Source organism: Sitophilus oryzae, unplaced genomic scaffold, assembly GCF_002938485.1.
Source record: "Sitophilus oryzae breed Bouriz unplaced genomic scaffold, Soryzae_2.0 scaffold_1660_pilon_pilon, whole genome shotgun sequence".
In the NCBI taxonomy this organism is placed as follows: Eukaryota; Metazoa; Arthropoda; class Insecta; order Coleoptera; family Curculionidae; genus Sitophilus; species Sitophilus oryzae.
The window spans coordinates 341,170-368,452 of NW_022146348.1; the positions used below are offsets into that span (position 1 = coordinate 341,170).

Here is a 27,283-nt window from a genome sequence, read left to right on the forward strand (position 1 = left end):
AAATTCATTATTTAAGTCAAATTTCTTGCAAATTTGGCACTGGCGAACCATATTTTATAGTTTTTGAACAGAAAAAGTCAATAAAATAAACACTTAAGGACTACAAGCTAAGAAAATGCGTTAATACAGCCGGGGAGATAGCGGCAACAAAGCTTTACCGCACACGTGCGACACGTACTACAAGGTAATAAATGAATGAATAGGCTCCCTCGCCTCTAATCGGTGTTGTCATATTGTAAAGAACTTATCCTTATTAAACAGTATCCGACTTATAATTTAGTAGTATAAGGACTATTTAATACATCTATGGAATATTAAAACCTACTTTATTAAACTGTAGTATTAATATCTCAATATATGTGTATAACAAGAAAAAAAATATTGATAATATTAAAGACGTGGCAACATAGGCTGGATGAGGAAGGCTCGGTCGACTGTACCCAGAAGTAAACATGTGTACAAAAAAGGTTGTTTGTCCGCGTTGAGATGTAAATAGTGTAGTCTATATTTTATTTTAAGTCTATGGTTGGAACATTTTCGAAAGTGTTCCCGAGTGAGCCGGTCGGGCACGGCGACTTCCGGAACAGCGAGTCGTCGACGACGGCGACGAAATTTTGGGCCTCCGATAAGGGCGATTAGCGCGCCCCGCGCCCCCTCCCCCCGGGGCTGCGCTCGTTGACGGTCGCCCCGTCTCGGTCGCGTTCGCGCCACATCGCCTGCGCTTGCCGCGCTCTTTCGCAGTCGCGCCCGCTACGTGGGAAAGTTGAGAGAGGTCACCGAGCGTGGTGCGGCGTAAAAAGCGCGGAAAAACGTTAAGCGCTTCCTATCGCAAAGTTACGAGTGCATCCCGGTGTCTTTAAGTGCCCGTTGCCAGTGTGGACGGACGCACAATGCTTCATCCCACGTATTCCAGAGGAGGCGAGCACGTGCGCAGAAAATCACTAGGACGCCCGAGGGGATCGCTTCCGGCGGCCGGCGATTATGGAGACGGCAGCGGTTTATCAAAGGTAAGAAGCCCGAGGAGTGCCGTTGCGGCCCGCGGCGGAAAATTTCGATCCGTGGGACCCGCGTCCGTTGGAATGCGTGTGTCCCGTTAGGAAGCGACCAAAACAATCCCCCCCTCTCCCGCCGCTCGGACCGTTGCCCCTCTATAATTGCGCATTACTAGCATATTTGTCTTGCTATGGGAAACGCCGGCGTATGAACGCGGCGCTCCTCCACCGTTTACAATGATGATGCATTTATTTATTTTATGCGGCAGCGCGGCCTACTACGCCATTCATTAACGGCCGCTTTTCTACGCTTCGGTGTCGGGATGTAATGGTCGCTGCGATGCGTCGTCGTGCTTTTTTTTCGTCACTTTGGCGAGGGTCGAATTACCGTTACACTGGAATACTTCCGTCAACTTGTACTGGTGTGTGGATGAGAGGTCCAATTCATTGAAGCAAATTTGGAGTAGAATTAGAGTACTATAGTTCCAGGAGTTACAATAACGCAGTCCTGTTCATTGACAACGTGCAATAAATTGTCTTAACCACAAAAATATTAACACCGAACTCCGAGATTACGAGTCCTAACAACTAAATGTTGGGACAAGGCCTTTTTTTGCAATAAAAGTAGTAGTTTTTGTTAAAACGACTCAATTTATTTTGTTTATTATTCTAAATTCAAATATTACAATATGATCTAGACAATTTTACTATATTTTTATAACTTTGCAAACAAATCACTTTTGATAATAGCTTATTTTGCCAAAATCAAGCCAAATTTGCTGACAACTATATATTGGGACAACACAACAAGAAATTTGGTTAATACGGAGTTACATCACCTTTTGCCTTAATAACTGCCTGAATTCTTAATGGCATTGTATTTACCAAAGATTGGCACATTTGAGGAAAAATATTATCCCAGATTTCCTGCAGTTTTGTCCGCAAATCAAAAATTGTTCGTTGAGGGTGGTTTCTTAAATATTGCTTCATTTTATGGCCACACAGTTTCTATAACATTGAGGTCCGGACTATTTGCAGGATGGGATAGAACTTTTATATTATTATTACCGAACCAATTTTTAGTTGATTTTGCTGAATGGCACGATGCTACATCTTGTTGAAAAATATAGTCTCAAGTATATGTTGATATTTTTGGGCGTTAACAGTGCCATCTATAAAATTTAATTTGCCCAAACCTCTTGCTGACATGCAACCCTAAACCATAATCCCCTTAAGAAATTTAACAATCCTCTTTAAGCAATCTTTATGAAAGGCTTCTGCTTTATTTCGTATTATTCGTTTTCGATGATCTCCGCAACGCAACCATCAAATTTAGAGTCATCGCTAAATATGACCTTATTCCAATCATTTTGTGTCCACGATAATTTAGATTTTGCCCAATTGTAATGATTTTTCTTTTGAATTTCTGTCAGTAGCGGTTTTTCTTTGGCCTAAATAAGAATTTGTATCAATAATCTTCAGGTAATTGATTATCCACACAAAATAAAGTTTACCTTGTAAAACCCCAGACCGCATTTATGGATATATTTTCGGCAACATTCTCTTGATATATTTAAACCAGTTACAGTATTCCATTTAACTGTTACTTCGCGAAGAGTACTTCTCGCAGACTTGCAAATTTTTACTTTATTTCGTAAATCTCTCTGAGATACAACTTTTGGCCTTCCCGAACTTTTACCTCTAACGTCTACATGGGCAGATTCGCCGTATTTTTTTATTATATGGTTATATGGTGGACCGTGGTTTTTGGAATACTTAAAATCATCAGAAATTTTTCGTATTGTTTTTCCCTTATTGTATTGACGAATGATAATTTCGCGTAGTTTTTGATTTGTAGCTTTTCCTCGGATCATTAATTTGAATTAAATAATTAACAAAAAATTCAAATTACTTACAGTAAATCTCACTACTCAAAGTATCGAGTCACTTACAAGCTGTCAATGCTGAAGTAAACAGTTTGCGACATGATATTAATTATTTAAAAATACTTGTCCCAACAATTAGTTGTCAGCAAATTTGTTCTTTTATGAACAAAATCCGCTACTGTAAATATGGATTGATTTACAAATTCATAAAAATATTGTCAAGTTGATTAGGATATATGGCTATGTTTATATGTAAAAAATTAAACATATATTTTTCAGTCATTTTGAAAAACCAGGGCAATAATTCCAAAATATGACCTTGTCCCAACATATAATTGTTAGGGCTCGTAATACTATCGGTGTTTCAACTCCAACTGCTGTTTTGCCCGTTTTATCATTATTGGAAGTAGAGTTTCCGGAACCGCGCCTCTTAGGAACCGGGATTTCCCGTTTTTTTCGGTACTGATTAATTTTTGTTCAATGGTGGTGCAGTTCATCAATCAGAAAGCAAGGGATGGCTTTTCAAAGTAAAATGGATAAAAATTGAGATTTTTAATGAAAATAATATAAAATTATTAAGTAATCAGTCATTAACATGAACACAAGTAAAGAAATAAGTATAAGTAACTTAAATGTCACATCAAACAACATAAACCAGCTTAACTGAATTTGAGACAAAAGCCCTAAAATATTGAACTAAAAATGCAAATATCTATTAAAACATAACATAATAAGTATTATAGGAACTTGAAAAGAGAAAAGAAGCAAGAACAACAAGAAATAGCATGATTACTTATTTAGAAGAATTTGATTTCGACCGCTAGCAAGTATCAAAGGACTATCTCACGTAACAAAAAAAATATTTTTTTAATTATTGTTACCGAGGCCAGGTTCTGTGATCGCCAAAAACACCTGAACTCTAATTGGAGTTTCCGAAACCGTACTAATATATTTTCGTTCAATGATTGTGGAGTTCGTCAATTAGCAAGCAAGGGATGGTTCTCAAGAGTAAAACCGATAAAAAATTGAGTTTCAAATGAAAAAATATCGAATTATTAAGTCGTGAGAAAGTAAACATGAACACAAGCGAAAAAAAAACGAAAACACATAGGTAGCTTAAAAATTACATCAAACAACATCAACCAACCTGGAAACCAACTTAACTAAATTTGAAAAAATAAACTTAACATTTTCAATTAAAAATGCAAATGCCTATAAAAACACAAAAAAATAACTAATAAATTTAGCAGTATTATACTAAATAATAACATATTTAAACTGCAATAATTATTACTAGTAAACATTATAGAAACTTCAAAATAACTTCAGAACTCTTTTACTTTTACACTGGACGCGCGTTTCGCTAACCATGTTAGCATCATCGGCAGATGATTACAAACTTAATAAATAATAATATTAAACTTAGTTTATAATCATCTGCTGATGATGCTAACATGGTTAGTGAAACGCGCGTCCAGTGTAAAAGTAAAAGTGTTTTGGTGTATTGTGGTGATTTAGTGTTTTTATTTTGCTGTGTAACACCAAAGGTTCCCAACCCTCAACTGTCAAAAAATTTTCGCACTTAACAAAAATATTTAATTTCGACTTGGATTTCTCTTGAAGTTGTTTTCATTGTCATTATTACTCTTTTGAGTTACTGTTGTATACTGACGTTATTTCTGATTCTTTGATTAACTCAAAATTATTTGAATTTAAATGCAAAGGGTTCATTGACCACGTGTATTAAAATGTCTTACCATAAAAATTATTATTAAGTATCAACTCTTGGTGTTCCATCTCCAACTACTCTTCTACATTTTTTATCATTATTGGAAAATTTTGATCTGTCAAATCGAGTGTGAAATATTTAACTTCGAGGCGTGGATTTCTTTTGAAGTTGATTTCATTGCCATTATTACTCTTTGAGTTACAGTTGTATACTTACGTTATTGCTGATTCTTTGATTAACTGAAAATGATTTGAATTTTAACGCATAGGGTTCATTGACCACAAAACATTGAGGTCCGGACTTGCAGGATAGGATAGAACTTTTATATTATTATTACCGAACCAATTTTTAGTTGATTTTGCTGAATGGCACGATGCTACATCTTGTTGAAAAATATAGTCTCAAGTACCTATATGTTGATATTGTTGGGCGTTAACAGTGCCATCTATAAAATTTAATTTGCTCAAACCTCTTGCTGACATGCAACCCCAAACCATAATCCCCTTAGGAAATTTAACAACCCTCTTTAAGCAATCTTTATGAAAGGCTTCTGCTTTATTTCGTATTATTCTTTTTCGATGATCTTCAATGCAAACATCAAATTTAGACTCATCGCTAAATATGACCTTATTTCAATCATTTTGAGTCAACGATAATTTAGATTTTGCCCAATTGTAGCGATTTTTCTTTTGAATTTGTGTCACTAGCGGTTTTTCTTTGGCCTAAATAAGAATTTGTATCAATAATCTTTAGGTAATTGATTATCCACATAAAATAAAGTTTACCTTGTAAAACCCCAGACCGCATTTATGGATATATTTTCGGCAACATTCTCTTGATATATTTAAACCAGTTACAGTATTCCATTTAACTGTTACTTTGCGAAGAGTACTTCTCGCAGACTTGCAAATTTTTACTTTATTTCGTAAATCTCTCTGAGATACAACTTTTGGCCTTCCCGAACTTTTACATCTAACGCCTATACTGGCAGATTCGCCGTATTTTTTTATTATATTAAAGACCGTGGTTTTTGGAATACTTAAATCATCAGAAATTTTTCGAATGGTTTTTCCGGTACTGTATTGCGAATGATAATTTCGCGTAGTTTTTGATTTGTAGCTTTTCCACGGACCATTACTTTGGATTAAATTAACAAAATTGAAAACTAAAAAAATTAAAATTACTTACATTAAGTCTCACTACTCAAAGTATCGAGTCTCTTACAAGCTGTCAATACTGAAGTAAACAGTTTGCGACATGATATTAATTATTTAAAAATACTTGTCCCAACATTTAGTTATCAGGCAAATTTGTCATTTTATGAACAAAATCCGCTACTGTAAATATGGATTAATTTACAAACTCATAAAAATATTGTCAAGTTGTTTAGGATATGGTTATGTTTATATTTAAAAAATTAAACATATACTTTTCATTCATTTTGAAAAACCAGGGCAATAATTCGAAAATATGACCTTGTCTCAACATATAGTTGTTAGGGCTCGTAGTGCGCGAGTCCGACTGACACTTGACCATTTTTCTATCTCATATAAAACCTATATATAGCTACATAATATAAGTGAAAACTTCATTTAGCTGATTATATGACTAATATCAATCACTTTCTTAAAAATGATTATTTTTTCATTACCACAGAAAAACCTCTTCAGGTGTCTTTAAGTTATATCACTGTACCTAAGTGGTATTTTGAAAAAAATTTTTTTGAATTGGTTTGAAAATTGATGGACAATGTCAGTGTTTTAGATGCAGATTACTTTTATATTAGATCACTTTTTACAATAATTAGTCAGCATGATTCGTATCATTCATTTATATAAATAGGAATTAAATAATAGTTCTAAAATGATGAAATGTAAAGTTCTCAAAAATGGTATGTCGAATGTTTTTTTCTAAGAACATTTTGTTTTTATTATGATGTGTCACTGATTTGAAAGTTACGTTACATGTGTAAAAATGTTACTCAACATGATTTTGTTTGTCACTAATCAGTTTTTAACGATACGACTTTACCTTATTTGTTTATTAGGCGCCAGATTAATATTGACATCACTTTTTCAGAGAAATACATTTTAAAGTTGATATTATTTCTATTTTTTGTTTTTAAGAATTCCACTTGAATTTTCACTTTGACAGTTTAGTCAAAATTTACGTAGCCAAGGATGTTTAGTTATTCTTTAACAATTTGACTATAAAAACTAGTAATACGTAAGTTGGGAGTTTATAACTAAAAGTTATCAAGAATGGATAACAATCTAAGGATATATTCAGAGAAATAAAGTACCTATCTAGGATAACTAATATTCAGTTAGGGTGCATCCACATCCACATCATCATGGAAAAAGCGGAACGGCGCGGCGCGGCGTAATGGCGTAACGACCTTGAATCGATTTCCAGTAATTCTATTGGTTGAAATTTTTCAAAAATTCATCTGTCAAAAATTTCAGCCAATAGAATTGCTGAAAATCGATACAAGGTCGTTACGCCGATACGCCGGCGCCGGCGCCGGTCCCCTTTTTCTACACTGATAAAAAAGATAGACTTGAACTAAAGTCATCATCGTTCTTGAAAAAAAAAAATTAGTGGCAAGAGAATTTATTTTAGCGTAAAAGAAAATATTTTGCTTGAAGAAAAACTCTCTTAACTCTCGTTCTCTTGAAAAATTCGAAAATTTCTCTTGAATCTATTTTCATTCAACCAAGTGCAAGTTGTTTTAAGATAATAAGAAAAATACGCTAGGAAGTACTTCATTCAAGAAACATGACCATTTTTCCAATAGCTAAATACTCGTTAGAAAGACGATGACGAAGGACGGTATATACAATCAGTCGGCAGTCCGATCAATCGTACGTCGCATTTCATAGGTCGCACATCATAGTACGCGCGGGTTTTGTTGCTGGGAATTTTCCACTTGGAATTTTGCATAATTTGCTTTTTAAACGCATATCGTATAACAAATTAGTGATCGTTATTAACATGCATTTGTCATTTTTTATGGACAAATTTTAGGATATATGGATTCTTTAAAGGAGTTTCTGAAAAAATGGAAATGAGAGCATTTATTTGCTATATTTGAAGGTAAGAGACCTAATATTTGAAGGTATAAGAGACCTAAATTACCTAATGCACCTGTTTAGATAATGCATGCGTGACTATAGATAAAATAAGAATATAGGTATCGATTTTTTATGCAAATAATTACAAAAATTTTAGAAATTCAAGTCGTCGCCGTATTAAAAAATTCAAAATGACCAAAGCTTATAATTTTAATAATTTATTTGCTTTACTTTGATTAATCGTGATGTAACAATTTTTTGTAATTTGTAGAGTGATGAACCCCCCCAAAAAAATACCAAGGAGTGAAGAAGCAGAAATAACTACTATCGAGGAAAATAATATCACTTTACTTACTACAGACCAGGAAAACCTAAATTTATCAGAAAATAATATACCTCGTAATATGCCTGTATATGATATATAGACTTCTCTTAGATCAAAATAAATTTTAGTTGAGTCAATGGTGTTCGCTATTGGTTTAAGAAAAGTGTCTCTTTAATCAAGAAATGTCTCTTTTCAATCAAGGATTTTTGCATGAATCAAAGAGACTATTGTTCTTGTAACAAGAACTTCCTTGCATATTCATTTTGGGTCAAGAGTGAAATACTTTGGACAGATAGATTCTTCTATTCTCTAAAGTAGTGAAATCATAAAGCTTATGAAAAGATAGTTAATGCTTTGGGCAAAGAAACGTCGTTCTTGGCCCTATTGAAAAGCGCCAATCTTTTGAGTCAAAGTCATATTCATTTCGACTAAGAGATCCTTCTTTTCAGTGTAGGATGGTTATGGATGCACCCTTCAGAAGTTACTTCTACGTTTAAATGTTAATTTTTATATGTTTACTTCTGGTTTAGATCTAGTTTAGGGACGTAGTAGGGTTGTGAATACTAACCGGTTTTTCAGTGTCGACGACCTGAATGGTAATAACTGGAAAGTTAGTCTGATGTCTCTGTACTTATTTGTTTATTTTACAGGAACCGATACTTTTAGAAGAATATGAATTTTTTTATTCAAGTAGATTTTACAAATTTTATTTGAATTAAATTGAGTCGATATAAACTAATGGACTAACTCACGTGTTTTATAGGTATCTAGTCTGAAGATGTGGAGTAATAGTTGTTTTCATTTAAATATTGACATAAAAATTATAGTACGTTATTCTGAAAACGTAATTAACATAAACCAATAATATGTATCACAGGAATGGGGCCGACACAAGGTATATGTTGTAGAAATAGATCATCATCATTTTCAGCTTATTCAACCATTTCCAATTATGGTGTGGCCTCCATTACATATTCTCTTTGTAGTTGGACCCATTGCTATCTATTGTTGGCTATGCGGGCCCAAGTTATTCCTGCTAATTTCCTAATATCATGATCCCATCTCAGGTTCGGTCTTCTTCTATTTCTCTGAAGTCCTCGTGGGTACCATGCTGCACTGAAAAAAAGGATCTCTCAGTCGAAATGAATATGACTTTGACCCAAAGGATTGGCGCTTTTCAATAGGGCCAAGAACGACGTTTCTTTGCCCAAAGCATTAACTCTCTTTTCTTAAGCTTTAAAAAATTACTTTAGAGAATAGAAGAATCTATCTGTCCAAAGTATTTCTCTCTTGACCCAAAATTAATATGCAAAGAAGTTCTTGTTACAAGAACAATAGTCTCTTTGATTCATGCAAAAATTCTTGATTGAAAAGGGACATTTCTTGATTAAAGAGACACTTTTCTTAAACCAATATCGAATACCATTGACTCAACTAAAATTTATTTTGATCTAAGAGAAGTCTATACATCATATACAGGCATACAGGCATATTACGAGGTATATTATTTTCTGATAAATTTAGGTTTTCCTAGTCTGTAGTAAGTAAAGTGATATTATTTTCCTCGATAATAGGTAGTTATTTCTGCTTCTTCACTCCTTGGTTCATCACTCTACAAATTACAAAAAAATGTTACATCACGATTAATCAAAGTAAAGCAAACAAATTATTAAAATTATAAGCTTTGGTCACATTTTGAATTTTTTAATACGACGACTAATTCTAAAATTTTTGTAATTATTTGCATAAAAAATCGATACCTATATTCTTATTCTATCTATAGTCAGGCATGCATTATCTAAACAGGTGCATTAGGTAAATGTCTCTTACCTTCAAATAAAGCAAATAAATGCTCTAATTTCCATTTTTTCAGAAACTCCTTTAAAAAATTCATATATCCTAAAATTTGTCCATAAAAAATGACAAATACATATAACGATCACTAATTTGTTATATGATATGCGTTTAATAATAATCCTTAGTCATGGTCTTTGCGTGTGGTTATTATTTTTCATCAAATATTTAGCTATTGGAAAAATGGCCATGTTTCTTGAATGAAGTACTTCCTAGCGTATTTTTGTTATTATCTTAAAACAAATTAACTTTGCACTTGGTTGAATGAAAATAGATTCAAGAGAAATTTTCGAATTTTTCAAGAGAACAAGTTTTCTTGAGTTAAGAGACTTTTTCTTCAAGGAACATATTTTTTTTACGCTGAAATAAATTCTCTTGCCACTAAATTTTTTTTTTCAAGAACGATGACGACTTTAGTTCAAGTCTATCTTTTTTATCAGTGCATCTCATCTCTCATATAATCATGACCTACTAAGTAGCCAAATTCATCTAACCCTTATAGTGTTTCTAATGCATTTATTCCAATATAGGTCTAAATTTAGAACACCTTATTACATTTTAGTATTCCTAAACTAAAAGACGTTCAGGTAAAAGGATTCTACTCATCATCAATAAAACTGAATTTATTGCGTCGGAATTTAATATTTCATGCTTTCAAGTTCCATTAAAAGCCATTAATCTCGACCGCATTCAAAATTCCTGCTAATGAGCGCGCCCGTCCGAAGTTATTATCAGTTTGGCGAATCATTATCGACAGCAAACGCTGGGTGGTACAAGATTGAAGGGGAATTGGCGGTGGATAGTGTTGTAATGGAGAGAACGTTTCCATTTGTGACGAAGGAACGTTCGAGAAGGTCCAGAATCATTGTGCCGGGAACGTTCCTTTATAAGCACTAACGAGAACGTTCAATATACACAATTTTTATGATAGAAATGAAAAATAGTATTAGTAAAAATAGTATTTCCTCTAGAGCATATATATATATATTTGTAATTATGGTGTAGCCTCACATATTTACCTATAGATACTCTCATTGAAGTTGGGCCCATTGTTGTACATTTTTGGCTATGTGATCCCAAGTTATCCCTGCTAATTTCCTACACTGAAAAAAAGGATATCTCAGTCGAAATGAATATGACTTTGATCCAAAAGATTGGCGCTTTTCAATAGGGCCAAGAACGACGTTTCTTTGCCCAAAGCATTAACTATCTTTTCATAAGCTTTAAAAAACTACTTAAGAGAATAGAAAAATCTATCAGTCCAAAGTATTTCACTCTTGACCCAAAATTAATATGCAAAGAAGTTCTTGCTACAAGAACAATAGTCTCTTTGACTCATGCAAAAATTCTTGATTGAAAAGGGACATTTCTTGATTAAAGAGACACTTTTCTTAAACCAATAGCGAATACTATTGACTCAACTAAAATTTATTTTGATCTAAGAGAAGTCCATAACATCATATACAAGGAATATTACGAGGTATATTATTTTCTGATAAATTTAGGTTTTCCTGGTCTGTAGTAAGCACAGAACAGATACAAATCAGAAATTTCACTGAACGTCGGTGCCTTTCAAGTGTGTTGTAAGAATTCCGTTCCTCGCGCACAGATTTCATCCTCCTGCGCGCCGCACAGCTGATCATTAGTTGACGGCTTTAAACGAGTCAGGGTCGAACTCAGATACGTGTGAATCGTGACAGGAGCGTATTTCGTTTTTTAACAGTATTTATTTGAAAAAAGTAATATTTAGTAGTGACAAAATAAATAATGTGTAAAAATAATACGAAAAATCATGCCAATTGATTCAAATGTTTAAAGCGTTATTTTACAAAAAAAAACGTGTTCGTTGAGTTGAGTCATTGTTTTGTATCTCGTTTTTCTAGAAATAAAAATATTTAATTTTTAAAGAGAAAAATCACAAAAATAATTCGGACAAGGCGGGTTTTGTGGCAGTATGATACATATTGCGGGTTTTGTTGCAGTATGATGCATCTTGCGGGTTTTGCTACATCAAGATATTTGCATCCTAACTTGATTTATTAGATAATATGATATTTTATTAAAATTAGGTAAGGAAATTGAAATGGATAAGACGTCAGTAGTAAGGTATTAATATTATACTTGTGTAAAGGGGCCTATGAAAAAAATGCAGGATTTGCAATAAGTAATAAGGATTTTGCTGCAGTAACCTAATTTGTAGTGAATTTTTTATAGGAATAAGCGACTTTTAACTGCAGTTTGGGACTATGTTTATGTAAATTTCAGGGTCCCAGTATAAGCTTGACGCTGTCATGATTTTATGATTCAGCAATTTTAAATTTTTTCAATACAAACCTTCATTTGAAAATGTAGACAGAACATAATAAAAACAATTTGACTGAAATAAAATAACATTTTATTTGTTATTATAAATATGCAAAAATTATACGTATAATGCTAGCAATGTGATATTAGGTACAACATCTAATACAATTACTTAAATGTAAATGATCCTAAAATTTATTAATACAAATGAAAAATTAAAAAAAAAAGATAAATATCTATGATCTAACTAAGCTTATCTATACATAACACACAGTCCTTATCCATATCTTGCATAGATGCAGTTTTAGTTTTTATTGCCTCAAAAACAAATTTATTTAATCCGGAATATATTTCCCAGTTGTTAGTTAACCTATGGAGAGTGCTCTTGGAAGGTAAGCAAAGTGGCTTTCTTAAAAATGTATATGTATTTGGACTTAAAAAATAAATTGTTAATGCAAATTGTTTAAATTTGTTGGTATATCGGTATCCATGTGATTTCCTTGAGGAATTTTGTAAGCAAAGTTCAATAAAATTAGCCATTGACGAAGAGGAGTGTTCCTTACAGAAATCTATAAAGTCTTCATTTGTAACATTTGTTTTGTCAGTCTTCAGATGAAATTCCAACTTTCTTTTCAAACTTCTAATTCGTAACCTTAACCCATGTTTTCTTGGACTGTGTGCACTAAGGGATATAGGTGTCTGTTGTGAAAAATCTATACAAACAAGAAATAAAAAAATATTATTTATCTATTTGAAATATTGATCTTCTCTAAATATTATAAAAACAAACTACCAAAAAAAATATTTATTGAAAACTGGAATTCTATATCCTATATTAGTATGGAAGTACAGATTTATATAGGGTGGCGCACCTCATTCGCCTCAGTTGATTGTACGACAACAGAAAGATGTAGAAATCTACTAGGCAGAAACCTGTCGGTGGAAGTGAAGAAAATGAATTTGTCTTAGTTGGTTCTTTTATAGAAAATCCAATATATCTACAAGTCATCGTAATATAAATCAAATAACTACTTCTTTATTTTTCTTGATAAAATAATAAATACTTATTAAACTATTGTAGGTAAATTAAATAAAAATAAACTGTTATAAATTTAAATAAAGTCCATAAACTAATATCGATTTTGAAAAGAGCTACTAACTGTCACTAGCAAATTGCCATGACGACACCAGCCATCTTGATTGCCATTTTATTGAAAAGTCGCTCTTATTCAAAATCTGAGCCAGATAGGTATAGGAAACCCTAATATAGTTTGAAAGAGCATATAATTAAAAAAAGTTAAATCTGTTTCGACATATAATAAAAATAATAATAAAAAAGTTAAATCTGCTTCGACATATTTTAAAAAATACATAGTGTTGTATTTGAAATAACGAAGTTTTTATGTAAAGTAAATATTTAAAATAGACCAGCAATTTTTGATACCCCTGTATACATTTAAGGATGCAATACATTTTTTTAGTAAAGTTTATTTCTCTGGCTTCAAAGTCAGCACAAGAATTAACTCTTAAAAATTAATGTACAGGGTGTTGACAAACTTTGTTATTATAACATGCATATTTAAATGTCTTTAACTATCTCAAAAACCAAAGCTTTTAAACATATTCAACCCTTATAATAAATACCTTATTTTATGTCCAAGAATCCAAAAATGAAATAAAATACCGGGTGTGTTCCGTAAGAAAAAATATAACTTTGGTATGGATCTTAGTTCTGACACACCCTGTACATTTCAAAATAATTTTAAATTAATTTAAATTTTAAATTGCCTTTCCACATATACCCATAAAATATTTTGTTGCTATTTAATTAATATTTCTTTACGTTTTCGTATAATCAACCGAGGCGAATGAGGTGCGCCACCCTGTATTTAGCCTTGTGTTTATAAAGTATTTTACTCACCTTCAGATGTAACTTCCTTGGATGTTGATGGAATAGCGATTACATCTAGTGAAGTAGATTCTGAAACAGCTGAAAACATAAAAAAATATTTATTGAAAACTGGAATTCTATACCCTATTGCATTGTGTTTAAAAGGTTAAAAAAAATAGTATTTTACTCACCTTCAGATGTATGAACATCAGGAATAGTAGCTTCAACTTCCATCATGGAATTGTCTACAAAAATATATTTATTTAATTTTTTTGAGCATAACACAAACACAATTTTAAGAGGCAAAATTGAAAGCTAAATGTTATTGTCAAACGTTTTTGTTTTTCAGTAATATAGTATTTGTCATAAAAATATTGAAAATATTACACAGAACCACCACGAACAGACTGAAACTGGATTTTCTAAGTGCCTATCTATAAACAATTTTTGTTTATTTAAATGTTCGTTTGTGCAAGTGTATAAATCGATTGTGCAGATAAACAAGCAACTGATGATTTGAAAAAAATAACAAGTAAAATGAATAACAATGCTTATGAACCCACCTGACATCAATAAAGTTGGAACAGCAAATTTCTTTAGACGGCTTTGAGACATTCCCGCAAACATGGTAGGTTGAAAGTGTTTTCCACAAACTCTATACCCTCTATGCAAATCTATAGGTGATTTTGCTCTAAAATCCTGCCTGTTGCAGTTCTTAACCCACTCAGAACATCTAGAATTTATTAAAATATTTTTCGTTATTTAATAGATGATTGTACATACATGAGTCTGTCAAAAACATTAGAATTTCTAAAAAATCTTACTAGATTGTTTAACATTCTAGAGGAAACATTCCTTATTGTGTAGATAAAAAATATTTATGTACCTTTTTGGATCCAATGTGAATGAAAAGAAGCTAAGACCCATATCAGCCTCCGTATTGCTTAAACAGCCGGGACCACAGCAGTAACGAACGCCCATTATAAACAAAATTGTCAAACAAATATAGTCACAAAATATCACAAACACACCACAATGTAAATTAAAATTATTTTAATTTACTTTTCCGCCCGTTCATATGACATTCACACTTTTATGTTAGAAATGTTGAGCAACGTTGTCAGTTGTCAGATTTTAACAAAGAAATTCCTGAATCTTTAATTACCATTGCAATAATAAATTTTTTATATTTAGCAGTAAAGCAAAATAGAGTGCAAAACTGACGATGTCTGTAGGTTTTATTTATTCTAAAATCAATTTCAATTGTTTTGATTTAAATATTTCAATGATAATATTTTTTAACTTTTTTTGTGCAGAAAATGAGGTAAATTTTTGTTACATTTCGTACTACGTCGCAAAATGTTTCACCCAAGGGACGTTGCCATGCCGCGTTTTTCGTAATAATAATGTTAATTTTTAAGCATACTTTAATTTTCCAAATATATCAAATTCCTCATAATTATGTATATTCGGTAATTCTTGTATACTTGCGTCACTTATTTCGTGAAAGAAATGCTAAATGAGTGAAGAAATGTAGCCGTGGGATTATAATATAAAAATACATTTTTCAAGTACTGAGAATTATGGGTTACCTTGGCAACCTCACAAAATCCTTGCGCATGGTTTTGAGCCGCCTGCGCGCATATAACATAAAAAATTAAATCTTGACAACGGAAATCCCATAAGTGAAATTTCTGATTTGTATCTGTTCTGTGGTAGTAAGTAAAGTGATATTATTTTCCTCGATATATATTATTTCTGCTTCTTCACTCCTTGGTATTTTTTGGGGTTGTTCATCACTCTACAAATTACAAAAAAATGTTACATCAAGATTAATCAAAGTAAAGCAAATAAATTATTAAAATTATAAGCTTTGGTCACATTTTGAATTTTTTAATACGACGACTTGAAATTCTAAAATTTTTCTAATTATATTTGCTTAAAAAAATCGATACCTATATTCTTATTCTATCTATAGTCATGCATGCATTATCTAAACAGGTGCATAGGTAAATGTCTCTTACCTTCAAATATAGCAAATAAATGCTCTAATTTCCATTTTTTCAGGAACTACTTTAAAGAATCCATATATCCTAAAATTTGTCCATAAAAAATGACAAATGCATGTTAAAACGATCACTAATTTGTTATACGATATGCGTTTAAAAAGCAAATTATGCAAAATTCCAAGTGGAAAATTCGAAGTAACAAAACCCGTGCGTACTATGATGTGCGACATATGAAATGCGACGTGAGACTGATCGGACTGCCGACTGATTCTATATACCGTACTTCGTCATCGTCTTTGCGTGTCGTTATTATTTTTCATCAAAAGAGTATTTAGCTATTGGAAAAATGACCATGTTTTTTGAATGAAGTACTTAATTCCTAGCGTATTTTTGTTATTATCTTAAAACAAAGTAACTTGCACTTGGTTGAATGAAAATAGATTCAAGAGAAATTTTCGAATTTTTTAAGAGAACCAGTTTTCTTCAGTTATAAGAGAGTTTTTCTTCAGGCAAAATATTTTCTTTTACGCTAAAATAAATTCTCTTGCCACTAAATTTATTTTTTTCAAGAACGATGACGACTTTAGTTCAAGTCTATCTTTTTTATCAGTGTACCAAATACAAACGCGTATATACAACATTCCAGCACATAGTTCGACATTATCGCCGCATAGAGGTAAAAGAGAGAGAGACGATTATGAATGGAATGATTTTGTGTGTAAAGCGACGAAAGAGGTCACGCTTCCGGCTCGATGACGATCGGATAGACGGTCCGGGCGGTGCAGCGACGGGCGGGGGGAAACGACTGTTTTTATCCGTGTTACGGCGTGTCCTTGAGAACGGACGCGTATCGGTACCGCACCGACGCCGACGGACGTATGTCCTTCCAATCGTTGGCGGACTACGGCCAGGGCGGTCAAACAACTTCAAATTTTAGATATGAATAATAAAAATGATGCCCCGATGAATGAATAAAAAAGTGGTATGTTTACATGCGGCATATAAGCAACAACCAACACGATCTCTTACTAAATGAAACTGTTAGCGTCAGGGTTGCCACAAGAAAATTTTTGATTTGCAGAACTTGACCGTAAAAATGTGTAACCATCCATGACCAATAACTGTAAACTATCCATGCAATAAAGACGTACGTTCATCAAATTTTAAAGCTTGATTACGAGTCTCATACTGATAAAAAAAGATAGACTTGAACCAAAGTCGTCATTTATTTTAGCGTGAAAGAAAATATTTTGCCTGAAGAAAAACTCTCTTAACTCAAGAAAACTTGTTCTCTTGAAAAATTCGAAAATTTCTCTTGAATCTATTTTCATTCAACCAAGTGCAAGTTACTTTGTTTTAAGATAATAAGAAAAATACGCTAGGAAGTACTTCATTCAAGAAACATGGCCATTTTTCCAATAGCTAAATACTCGTTTGATGAAAAATAATAACGACACGCAAAGACGATGACGATGGACGGTATTTACAAACAATCGGCAGTCCGATCAGTCTCACGTCGCATTTCATAGGTCGCACATCATAGTACGCACGGGTTTTGTTGCTTGGAATTTTCCACTTGGAATTTTACATAATTTGCTTTTTAAACGCATATCGTATAACAAATTAGTGATCGTTATTAACATGCATTTGTCATTTTTTATGGACAAATTTTAGGATATATGGATTCTTTAAAGGAGTTTCTGAAAAAATGGAAATTAGAGCATTTATTTGCTATATCTGAAGGTAAGAGACATTTAGATAGAATAAGAATATAGGTATCGATTTTTTATGCAAATAATTACAAAAATTTTAGAATTTCAAGTCGTCGTATTAAAAAATTCAAAATGTGACCAAGGCTTATAATTTGAATAATTTATTTGCTTTACTTTGATTAATCGTGATGTAACATTTCTTTGTAATTTGTAGAGTGATGAATCACTCCAAAAAATACCAAGGAGTGAAGAAGCAGAAATAACTACTATCGAGGAAAATAATATCACTTTACTTACTATAGACTAGGAAAACCTAAATTTATCAGAAAATAATATACCTCGTAATATGCCTGTATATGATGTATAGACTTCTCTTAGATCAAAATAAAATTTAGTTGAGTCAATGGTATTCGCTATTGGTTTAAGAAAAGTGTCTCTTTAATCAAGAAATGTCCCTTTTCAATCAAGAATTTTTGCATGAATCAAAGAGACTATTGTTCTTGTAGCAAGAACTTCTTTGCATATTCATTTTGGGCCAAGAGTGAAATGCTTTGGACAGATGGATTATTCTATTCTCTAAAGTAATTTTTTAAAGCTTATGAAAAGATAGTTAATGCTTTGGGCAAAGAAACGTCGTTCTTGACCCTATTGAAAAGCGCCAATCTTTTGGGTCAAAGTCATATTCATTTCGACTGAGAGATCCTTTTTTTCAGTGAGTGAAACACATAAACTGATAGAGTCAACAATTAAGACAAAACTTTGTTTTTTTACCGGCTACGAATAAACCTAAGGACCTGAATAAACATGCTTCCTTGAGGATAACGGGTAACGGGGAACCCAAAGAATGCAAAGAATGTAATACTCTCGTTACGATGGCCGAAGACGGAACTCCTAAGTGACAAACTAAACTATGACCGTTAATTTAATGGACTTTCATGCATATTATTTTTGTCTTTGTCTTCGCGTTCCGCGTGCCGACGTAACGGTTGTTTATGACGTTGTTTTTATTACAGTGAGGCGGTCCGACTGGCGTGTTTCAAATCATTTAAAACCACCTGTCGTTTGGCAGCTGAGATTTTAATTTGGACCTTGATAAGACTCAGACATTTTACCAGCGTTTACAGGTTTTTAATACAACAGAGTTCTTTTAAAAAGAACAAAAAAGGCTTGCGTCAAGGTTGTTGCATCTCCCCTACTCTCTTTAAAATATACGTTGCAGTCGCTTTAAAAAATTGGAAAAGAAAGATCCGTGGTATGGGCATAGAGATTGACAATAAATGTTTGTTCACACTTCAATTCGCAGACGATCAAATAATAGTTGCCAATGACAAAGATGATATGCAATATATGCTAAGAAAACTTATTGAAGAATACGGAGAATGGGGCTTGACAGTTAACATTGCCAAAACAAAATATCTATGTATAGGCGCACAAGAAGGAAACTTGAACTTGGACAACGGTCACGAAATTAAGCAGTGTCAAGAGTATGAATATCTGGGAATTACATTTGATAACACTGGAACTGACGGCAGAGAAATAGAGAAAAGGATTATCAACGCGAAAAAAATAATCGGATGTCTAAATAGAATCTTATGGAGCAAATCAATAACAAAGCGAAGAAAATTCAATATATATGAAACCATGATAAAGAGCAACCTCCTGTATGGAGCAGAAACATGGAGAATAACTGAGAGATACAAGAAGAGGATAGAGGCCGTAGAAATGGATGTCATTCGAAGATCAATGGGAATTTCAAGACAACAACGAATAAGAAATAATACCATAAAACAACAAATGGGTTTAGAAGGTACGATGAAACAGGATATAGAGAAAAAGCAGCTGATCTGGTACGGACATGTAGAGCGAATGAGGGACACTAGATGGCCCAAGAGAATAATCAATTGGCAAACAAAGGGCAGAAGAAAACAGGGAAGACCAAAACTGGAATGGCAAAAAAGCGTACACAAAGCGATGAGTGAAAGAAACCTGTCAACCGAGGATTGTACGAATAAAACAGGCTGGAAATTGGGTATCGGACAACGTAGAAAAACGTTCTAAACCGACTAATATATTTATATATAGTTCTTTTAAATGTATTTTTGAGTATGTGTTAGATAATTAATCAGTAAGGGGAGAGGGGAGATGTGGTGAGGTTTTTCTCGACCCTCTTACCCCTCCCCTAATCGCATGTGAGATCTTTGAAAATTTGTATTTCTATTATAAATGTGTATTTTTTTTTTAGTTTTTAGTTAAACACCATAATTTCTTGATAATATGGCAACATAGGTATTAGATTAAACTTTCAAGAAAGAAAATCCAGAAAAGATCCAGTGGTTCTCAAAATTTTAGCAAAGAATCATTTTTATTGTAAGTAAAATAACTCCGTTATTTTGGACTTATTTGAAAAACGATAAAGAGAAAATATGTTTCTTTTATCGAGATCTACCACTCCTCAAAATACTTGCACTTATTTCTGGGACACCCTGTATATGCTGGCTTGTACTCTATTCGTTTAGTGAAATCGATATGCACTGGTAAAACTCTTAATTTAAATTAATTTTTTGTTTAAAACCGTTGCACCCAGAATAAAAAAGTAAAAGATACTGTAATGCGTAACGCCATTTCTCGTCGGCTTAAGCTAGAACTCTTCTTTCTTTAATTTTGTATTTATATATATTATACACATATACGCTCATATTTTTCATAAATATTAATAGACTTCAAATCATTTTCTTCTGACCAACCTACTGGCCGCCACACAGTGGGGTATTTGACACATATAGTTGATCGAATTTTTTTAATGTAGACCTTATATAAATTATTGCTATTTTCAATTAAAGAGGAAATAATATGAACAAAATAAAGGATAATTCGTCGATTCTAAAAAAAATAAAGAAAAATCACTGTTCCAGTGTTTCCACGGTCAATGCCACTAATACCAGCAGTAATATCGCAACTAATACTACTAATGCTACGACTGATCCGCGAGCAATGCCCATACCACTAAAGTCGCTACTAATGCCAAATTGTGCTATACTGCTAATGGCACTAATACGATCGCTTTGTACACAACAATGCCATCGCGGTTTACACCTCGCATTAGTATATCACTGATTGGCAAATTAGAGGAAACCAAGAATATCTTTCTCATTTTATCAGCAAAGTCGCAAAAAGTCGCAGTATTTTATTTTACTGTATGAAAGCCCATTGATTACTAAGTAAAACATATATAGACAATATGCTGAATTCTTCGAAATGCGCAACTAAATCTCTAAGTATAATAAAAATGTCACAAATTTAATCAAATTTTCTGAACGCCTAACTTTTAGTTGCAAAAAAAATCGTTGGTATAGAGAGTATCAAAATAAATAATACGTTTTTGTAGAATACGTACCTGCAGTTTGCTGAGCCACTTTCAATCAAAACAATAATATAAACGTAAAGAGAGCACAAGAACAACAACAATTTACAATTTTAAACATGAAATTTAGCCATTTACCTCTTATCTGTCAGAAGTAACAACTTGACGTTTCGTTGAAACAAATGAATGCAACCATAGACTTAAAATAAAATATAGACTGAGCATCTTATTCATAAATAGCTGGAACATGCGGTCAGACACTGTCTTGTTATTGTTGTGTTATTGTTTTAGGTTATAACGAGTGCGACACGAGCGATAGATAGGTTGTCTCTGTCGTAACGGTCGTTCCCTGACGACTCTGCCGAGAAACACAACACTGTCTTTCGTTTCTCAAGTACACCTGAACTCTCCGTATCATAGCCGGGTAATTTTTTTATTTTAATGAAGCTATAATTAAATTAAAAAATATATCGTATTTAAACTTTTTATATTTTATTAAGATTTAGGACAGGTTTTTTAAATAAAAGTTTAGAAAAACAATTTAGAGTCCAAAAGGATAAAATAATAAAATACACGTTATAGAAGAAATTTTATAATCGAAATTACGTAATTTTGAAATTAATAATAAATTATTAATTTTAGTCAAACATTTACAACCCCTAATATTAATGAAAACAGGATCTATTCCACAGATATAATAGAATCGGCGACAGAGAGAGAAAAAAAAATATGATTGTTGTAATTTTTTTTCTGGTTAAGTGATGTCTTATTATGTAAAATAGAGAAAACATAAATCTGTTCCATTAAAGCAAGGAAGGTGATAGGAAGGGGATAAAATGAAAACTACATTTATTTAACTCGGTACTGTCTTTATTATACCGGGTGCGTCCCAAAAGTGGCTCAACCCCATAATTTTTTTATATTTTCAAATAAAAAAACAAGATTTAGTATGTTAGTATATGACATAAATTAGGATTGATTGACGCATTCAATTGTTTTTGGTCACTTTCTGTTTCACCGGAAATGACTATAACTTTTAATTTTTAAACGGCACCCTCGGTATATTTCTACTTTATTTGATAGAAAATGACACTCTGAATAGAATGACATATCATATGTCAACTTTTGACACTTTCGCATATGGTTTAATTGTAATTGTAACACGTGGTTCATAACGACAATTTGACTCGAAATACCAAGTGTGTGGTATCAATATATTCATAAAAAAATGCTTTTTCCAAATATGCTAACGAGTCACCCTTGTTCCATTTGAAAAAATTGACATATGTATGATTAAAAATATGATTTGTACATCTTTTAATCGGCCTAGACAAGACACGAAACCCATTAGACGATCAAAACTATTTTTCCAAGGCTCCTTGATTAAAACTTAGTGTTTTTAACAACACCATGGCACCCTGGATTGAAATTTATAATACGATTTGTTTTTAAGCGACAATGTCAAAAGTTGACATATGATATGTCATTCTATTCAGAATTCTATTATCATTTTCTATCGAATAAAGTAGAAATATACCGAGGGTGCCTTTAAAAATCAAAAGATGTAATCATTTCGGTGAAACAGAAAGAGACCAAAAACAATTGAATACGTCAATAAATCCTAATTTATGTCATATACCTACTAACATACAAATCTGTTTTTTTATCTGAAAAAATAAAAAAGTTATAGCGGTGAACCACTTTTGAGACGACCCGGTATATTAAAAAATATTGTCTCATAATGTAATATCATATTAAAATTCTTGTATGTTATTTTAGATTCTGAAGATAATTTTAGAATAAACCGGAATATATTTTTAATAAAAACATTATTAATTATTAACAGGGTTATAATTATGATTTTGTTACAATGTAAGTAAGTAAATAATGTAATGTAAGACAAAAAATTCAGATTTTACATTTTACTAAAATATTATCTAAATAAGCGCCTTTCTACAACAACGCCACTGACTCCCAATGGGTAAATTGAGAGTTGCCTACCGGTCGAAAGTCGTTTCAAGACTTAAATTGGTTATTTAAGTCAAATTTCTTGCAAATTTGGCACTGGCGAACCATATTTTATAGTTCTTGAACAGAAAAAGTCAATAAAATAAACACTTAAGGACTACAAGCTAAGAAAATGCGTTAAAACAGCCGGGGACATAGTGGCAACAAAGCTTTACCGCACACGTGCGACGCGTACTACAAGGTAATAAATGAATGAATAGGCTCCCTCGCCTCTAATCGGTGTTGTCATGTTGTAAAGAACTTATCCTTTTTAAACAGTATCCGACTTATAATTTAGTAGTATAAGGACTATTTAATACATCTATGGACTATTAAACTGTAGTATTAATATCTCAATATATGTGTGTAACAAGAAAAAAAATATTGATAATATTAAAGACGTGACAACATAGGCTGGATGAGGAAGGCTCGGTCGACTGTACCCAGAAGTAAACATGTGTACAAAAAAGGTTGTTTGTCCGCGTTGAGATGTAAATAGTGTAGTCTATATTTTATTTTAAGTCTATGAATGCAACCAAACACACCCATAGCAACGCCATTCATGGCAGACATGATTTAACTTTTTTTTTAATAATTTGAAAAAATTTTAAACACATTTGCTTTTTCGAATTTCGATCACCTTTTTCATGCTAATACCCCACCGTGCGCCATTTTAAAAACACCACTTGGACGTCAAAAGTTAGACAATAGTCAACTAAGACTTGATTCAACTCATTTGATCAATTCACATAATTTGTCGAGTTTATATATGATCATAATGCATTCATGCGAATTGAATTCAAGCGGGTTGATCAATTCACTTGAGCCGTATAAACGCGCCTTTATTGATCGCCCAGTATATCTAGGACCATCTAGGACTGTTATGCACTGCGAGGAAGTTCTACTTCTTTGTGTGCAGGTTTTATGCGATCATCGCCCGATTTTGGGTCGAAATTTTCGAGTCAAGTTCTTTTTCCTCGAAATAAGGTCTACCTGATGCCGACTGTGTTTTGATTATCCACCGAGTTCGGGGAAGGCCCAGACACATCTCAGGTCAAATTTTCGGAATTGGTTTGGGACCGAACGTCTTTTTAGTGATTTGTCGTGGACGCGGCTAATGTATGAATGAAGCTCTATACTGTGAGAAATTCGGCCCGAGCTTAAATGTTTGCGAGGACCAAGATATTCGTGAGAGTAGTGTGAAGAATTTCGACTGTATCGAAAATTCTATATCAAGTTTTATAAGATTCTATAAAAATCGTTATTCTTAATAAAAATACCATACTTAGGGATTGTCGTTACCGGTTAAAATGTTCTATAAACGCGGCAAAATATTACTGGTAAATCGTCTTCAAAGACCGGTAATTTCGGTACCATTAAAAAGACAAATATACACTAAGTTAGCGAGAAGCTAAATTTTCCAGAACTGAGAAAGTATTAGAGGCCGAAGCCTTTATTTCGAACTTTTATTATGATGGCAATATATTTATTCTACACTTAGGGTGCGTTTATGTTGGAGCGGCGATAAACGATAAGAGCAGCGATACTAGCGAAGCAAAGAATATTATTATATTAATTTATATGTAGGTGTTTATATTGGAGCAGTTGAGCAACGATAAGAGCAGCGCTAATTCACTGCTTTTATCGTTTATCGCAGCTCCAACATAAACGTACCCTTACGTGCATAGAACTCGGCCCGAGGCATACTTTTGAAGTTAACTATTAATTTTTTAGAATATATTTGTCAGATTAAAAAGAAATAGGGTACTGGAACCAGTCTCGGACATGGAACCAATAATGGACACTTAACACTTCTATGTCTATTATTAAGCAAGTATGCCTTCTAATGAGTTCTATAAATCAGGAAAATTCTTCTTGCATTGCTCTAAGTTGTATTTTCATTGTCACATTTTATGATAGATGTCGCCTGTGACATGACAAGCAACGTTAATAAATCAGTACCCGGATTGGCGCCATTTCAGTGAATTTGTTAGTGCTCAACTTTAAAGCAACAGTCCGTTTTCTTAAGGCCTTGCTGTCATCATAATACATTTTTTATAAGTTTGGAAGTTTCATCTGGTAGTTAAGGTATGTATTTAATGCTAGATTAGGTTATTTTAATAGCAATTCGTGGTTTAGTAGTTATAGGTTAGGTGTTCAATACTGGATCATGTAATTGTTCTGGAACCCCTAAATGGACACCCTGTCCATTTAGGGGAAAAATACTGTTTTTTAATATATACTGACTAATGAACTAAAAATTCATAGTTATCTACGTTAATGTAAGTTTCACGCTTATATGATGACCGGATCCAGTATTAGACAGGGTGTCCAACTTAGGACATGCTCATATGTCCATCATCGGGTTAAATGATATTTTTATGCTTTTTTTCAGATTGTTCAGATTATAAAATGATAAAGAAGCCGTTTAAGAGGTATGCTCCTGAACAAATGGCACAAGCCCTGGAAGCTGCCAAACTTGGCATGCCAGTTGCAACTGCTAGTAAAAGATTTAACGTGCCGCGTATTACATTAAGAAATAAACTAAAAGGCATTAGCCCGGAAGTCTGCAACATGGGGCCTCCTACAGTTCTCTCAGAAGAAGAAGAAAATCGCATTGTCACCTGGATTGTTGATATTGCAAGAGCTGGATTTCCAGTAACAAGACAATCGTTAATTGATACTGTTGCAAAATTAATAAAAGAACTTAATCGCAAAACTCCATTCCCTGATGGTATACCCGGTAAGAAATGGTTTAAATCTTTCCTAAAAAGGCATCCTAATATATCTTTAAAAACACCTGAGAAACTTACTGGCTACAGAAGTCAATTAACTGAAATAGATATACGTAACTGGTTTGCGGAAGTTTCAAACTATTTTGAGGAAAATAACTATACAGAAATTTTAGAAAATGGATATCGCATCTTCAATGCTGATGAGACGGCTATTGCATTATGTCCTAAAACGGGAAAAGTGTTGGCGCCAAAAGGGGTTAAAAACATTTATGATGTATCCAAAACCTCGGAAAAGGATAGCCTGACAGTTTTACTGTCAGTTGCAGCCTCTGGCAAAATGGCACCACCGATGGTGGTATATCCTTATAAAAGAGTTCCTTCAGATATAGTGACTAATTTCCCAAAAACTTGGGGGTTAGGTAAGTCCGATTCTGGATGGATGTCTGGTGAGGTTTTTTTTGAATATATGGCAAATATATTTGAACCATGGTTAACAGAAAACAATATAGAACGCCCAGTTATATTTTTTGTGGATGGGCACAGATCCCATTTAACGTTACACTTGAGTCTCTTTCTGCGGGAAAAACAAATTATTTTAGTAGCATTCTATCCGAATGCTACTCATATTCTGAAGCCTCTAGACGTGTCAGTATTTCATCCATTAAAATGCAAATGGAAAACATATGCCAGAAAGTGGTTAACAGAGCACAAAAAACCAACAAATAATGAGACAGGACGTTGCCCCTATTCTAGAAAATATTCTAAAGGATTCAATATTACCAGAGATTATTACAAGTGGTTTTCGAGTGTGTGGACTATTCCCATTTGATCCCAATAATGTGGACTATTCAAAAATTATACAAAGACCAACAGAAAGCAATAACAAAGAAGACGGTAAAACATCTAATAAGAAGAATCATTCAGTTCAAGAAATAAAAAATTGTTTAAGCATTCTAGAAGCCAATATTCCGCTTCATATACTTAAATAGATAAAATCAAATTCTGGGGATGAATGGAAGGGACCTGAATCATCAAAGGATTTGTACGCTCTTTGGAAAAAAATATTAAAGCTGACAAGTAAATCAGTGCCAATTGAAATTGAAAATATAACTGTAGACACAGAAGAAAATATTAAAGCGCCGGTTGATGTTCCGCAAGAAGATCAGGACGGAGAATTACAACAAAATGATGAAGCCCAAGCACCCGCATATGAAAGGAATATTTACCATACTCCAGACATAACAGTTCCCTCTACTTCAAAAGCGACTATTCGTTTTGAACTAAATAGCATGTATTACCAACCGCATTTCCAAACAGATGATAAACCAATTGAAGAAATGTTAATAGAAACTAATACACAGTCAACTGAATCACCGTTTAAGAAATACCTATTTTTTCCCAAAG

At 33.0% G+C, this 27,283-nt stretch overlaps 1 protein-coding gene and 1 long non-coding RNA gene across 5 annotated transcripts in view; one reads left to right on the top strand and one right to left on the bottom strand.

Annotated features, from left to right (window-relative positions):
• The window catches only part of LOC115880903 (serine/threonine-protein phosphatase 4 regulatory subunit 1-like), a 358,417-nt gene that overhangs the window by 179,971 nt on the left and 151,163 nt on the right, over window positions 1–27,283 (top strand). Inside the window, exon 1 of one of the 4 annotated variants that reach the window (XM_030898231.1) lies at window positions 731–1,007. The exons of the other annotated variants lie outside the window; for them this stretch is intronic. Within the exon in view, the coding sequence (XP_030754091.1) occupies window positions 982–1,007 (26 nt within the window). The 5' untranslated portion in view covers window positions 731–981. Of the gene's footprint in view, window positions 1–730; window positions 1,008–27,283 lie in introns of those variants that run through there. 4 annotated transcript variants of the gene reach the window in all.
• On the bottom strand, window positions 12,603–14,140 carry LOC115880905. Its single transcript, XR_004049955.1, has 2 exons — window positions 14,086–14,140; window positions 12,603–12,877 (listed from the first exon to the last, which is right to left on the bottom strand). It is a non-coding gene; the product is annotated as an uncharacterized LOC115880905 (long non-coding RNA).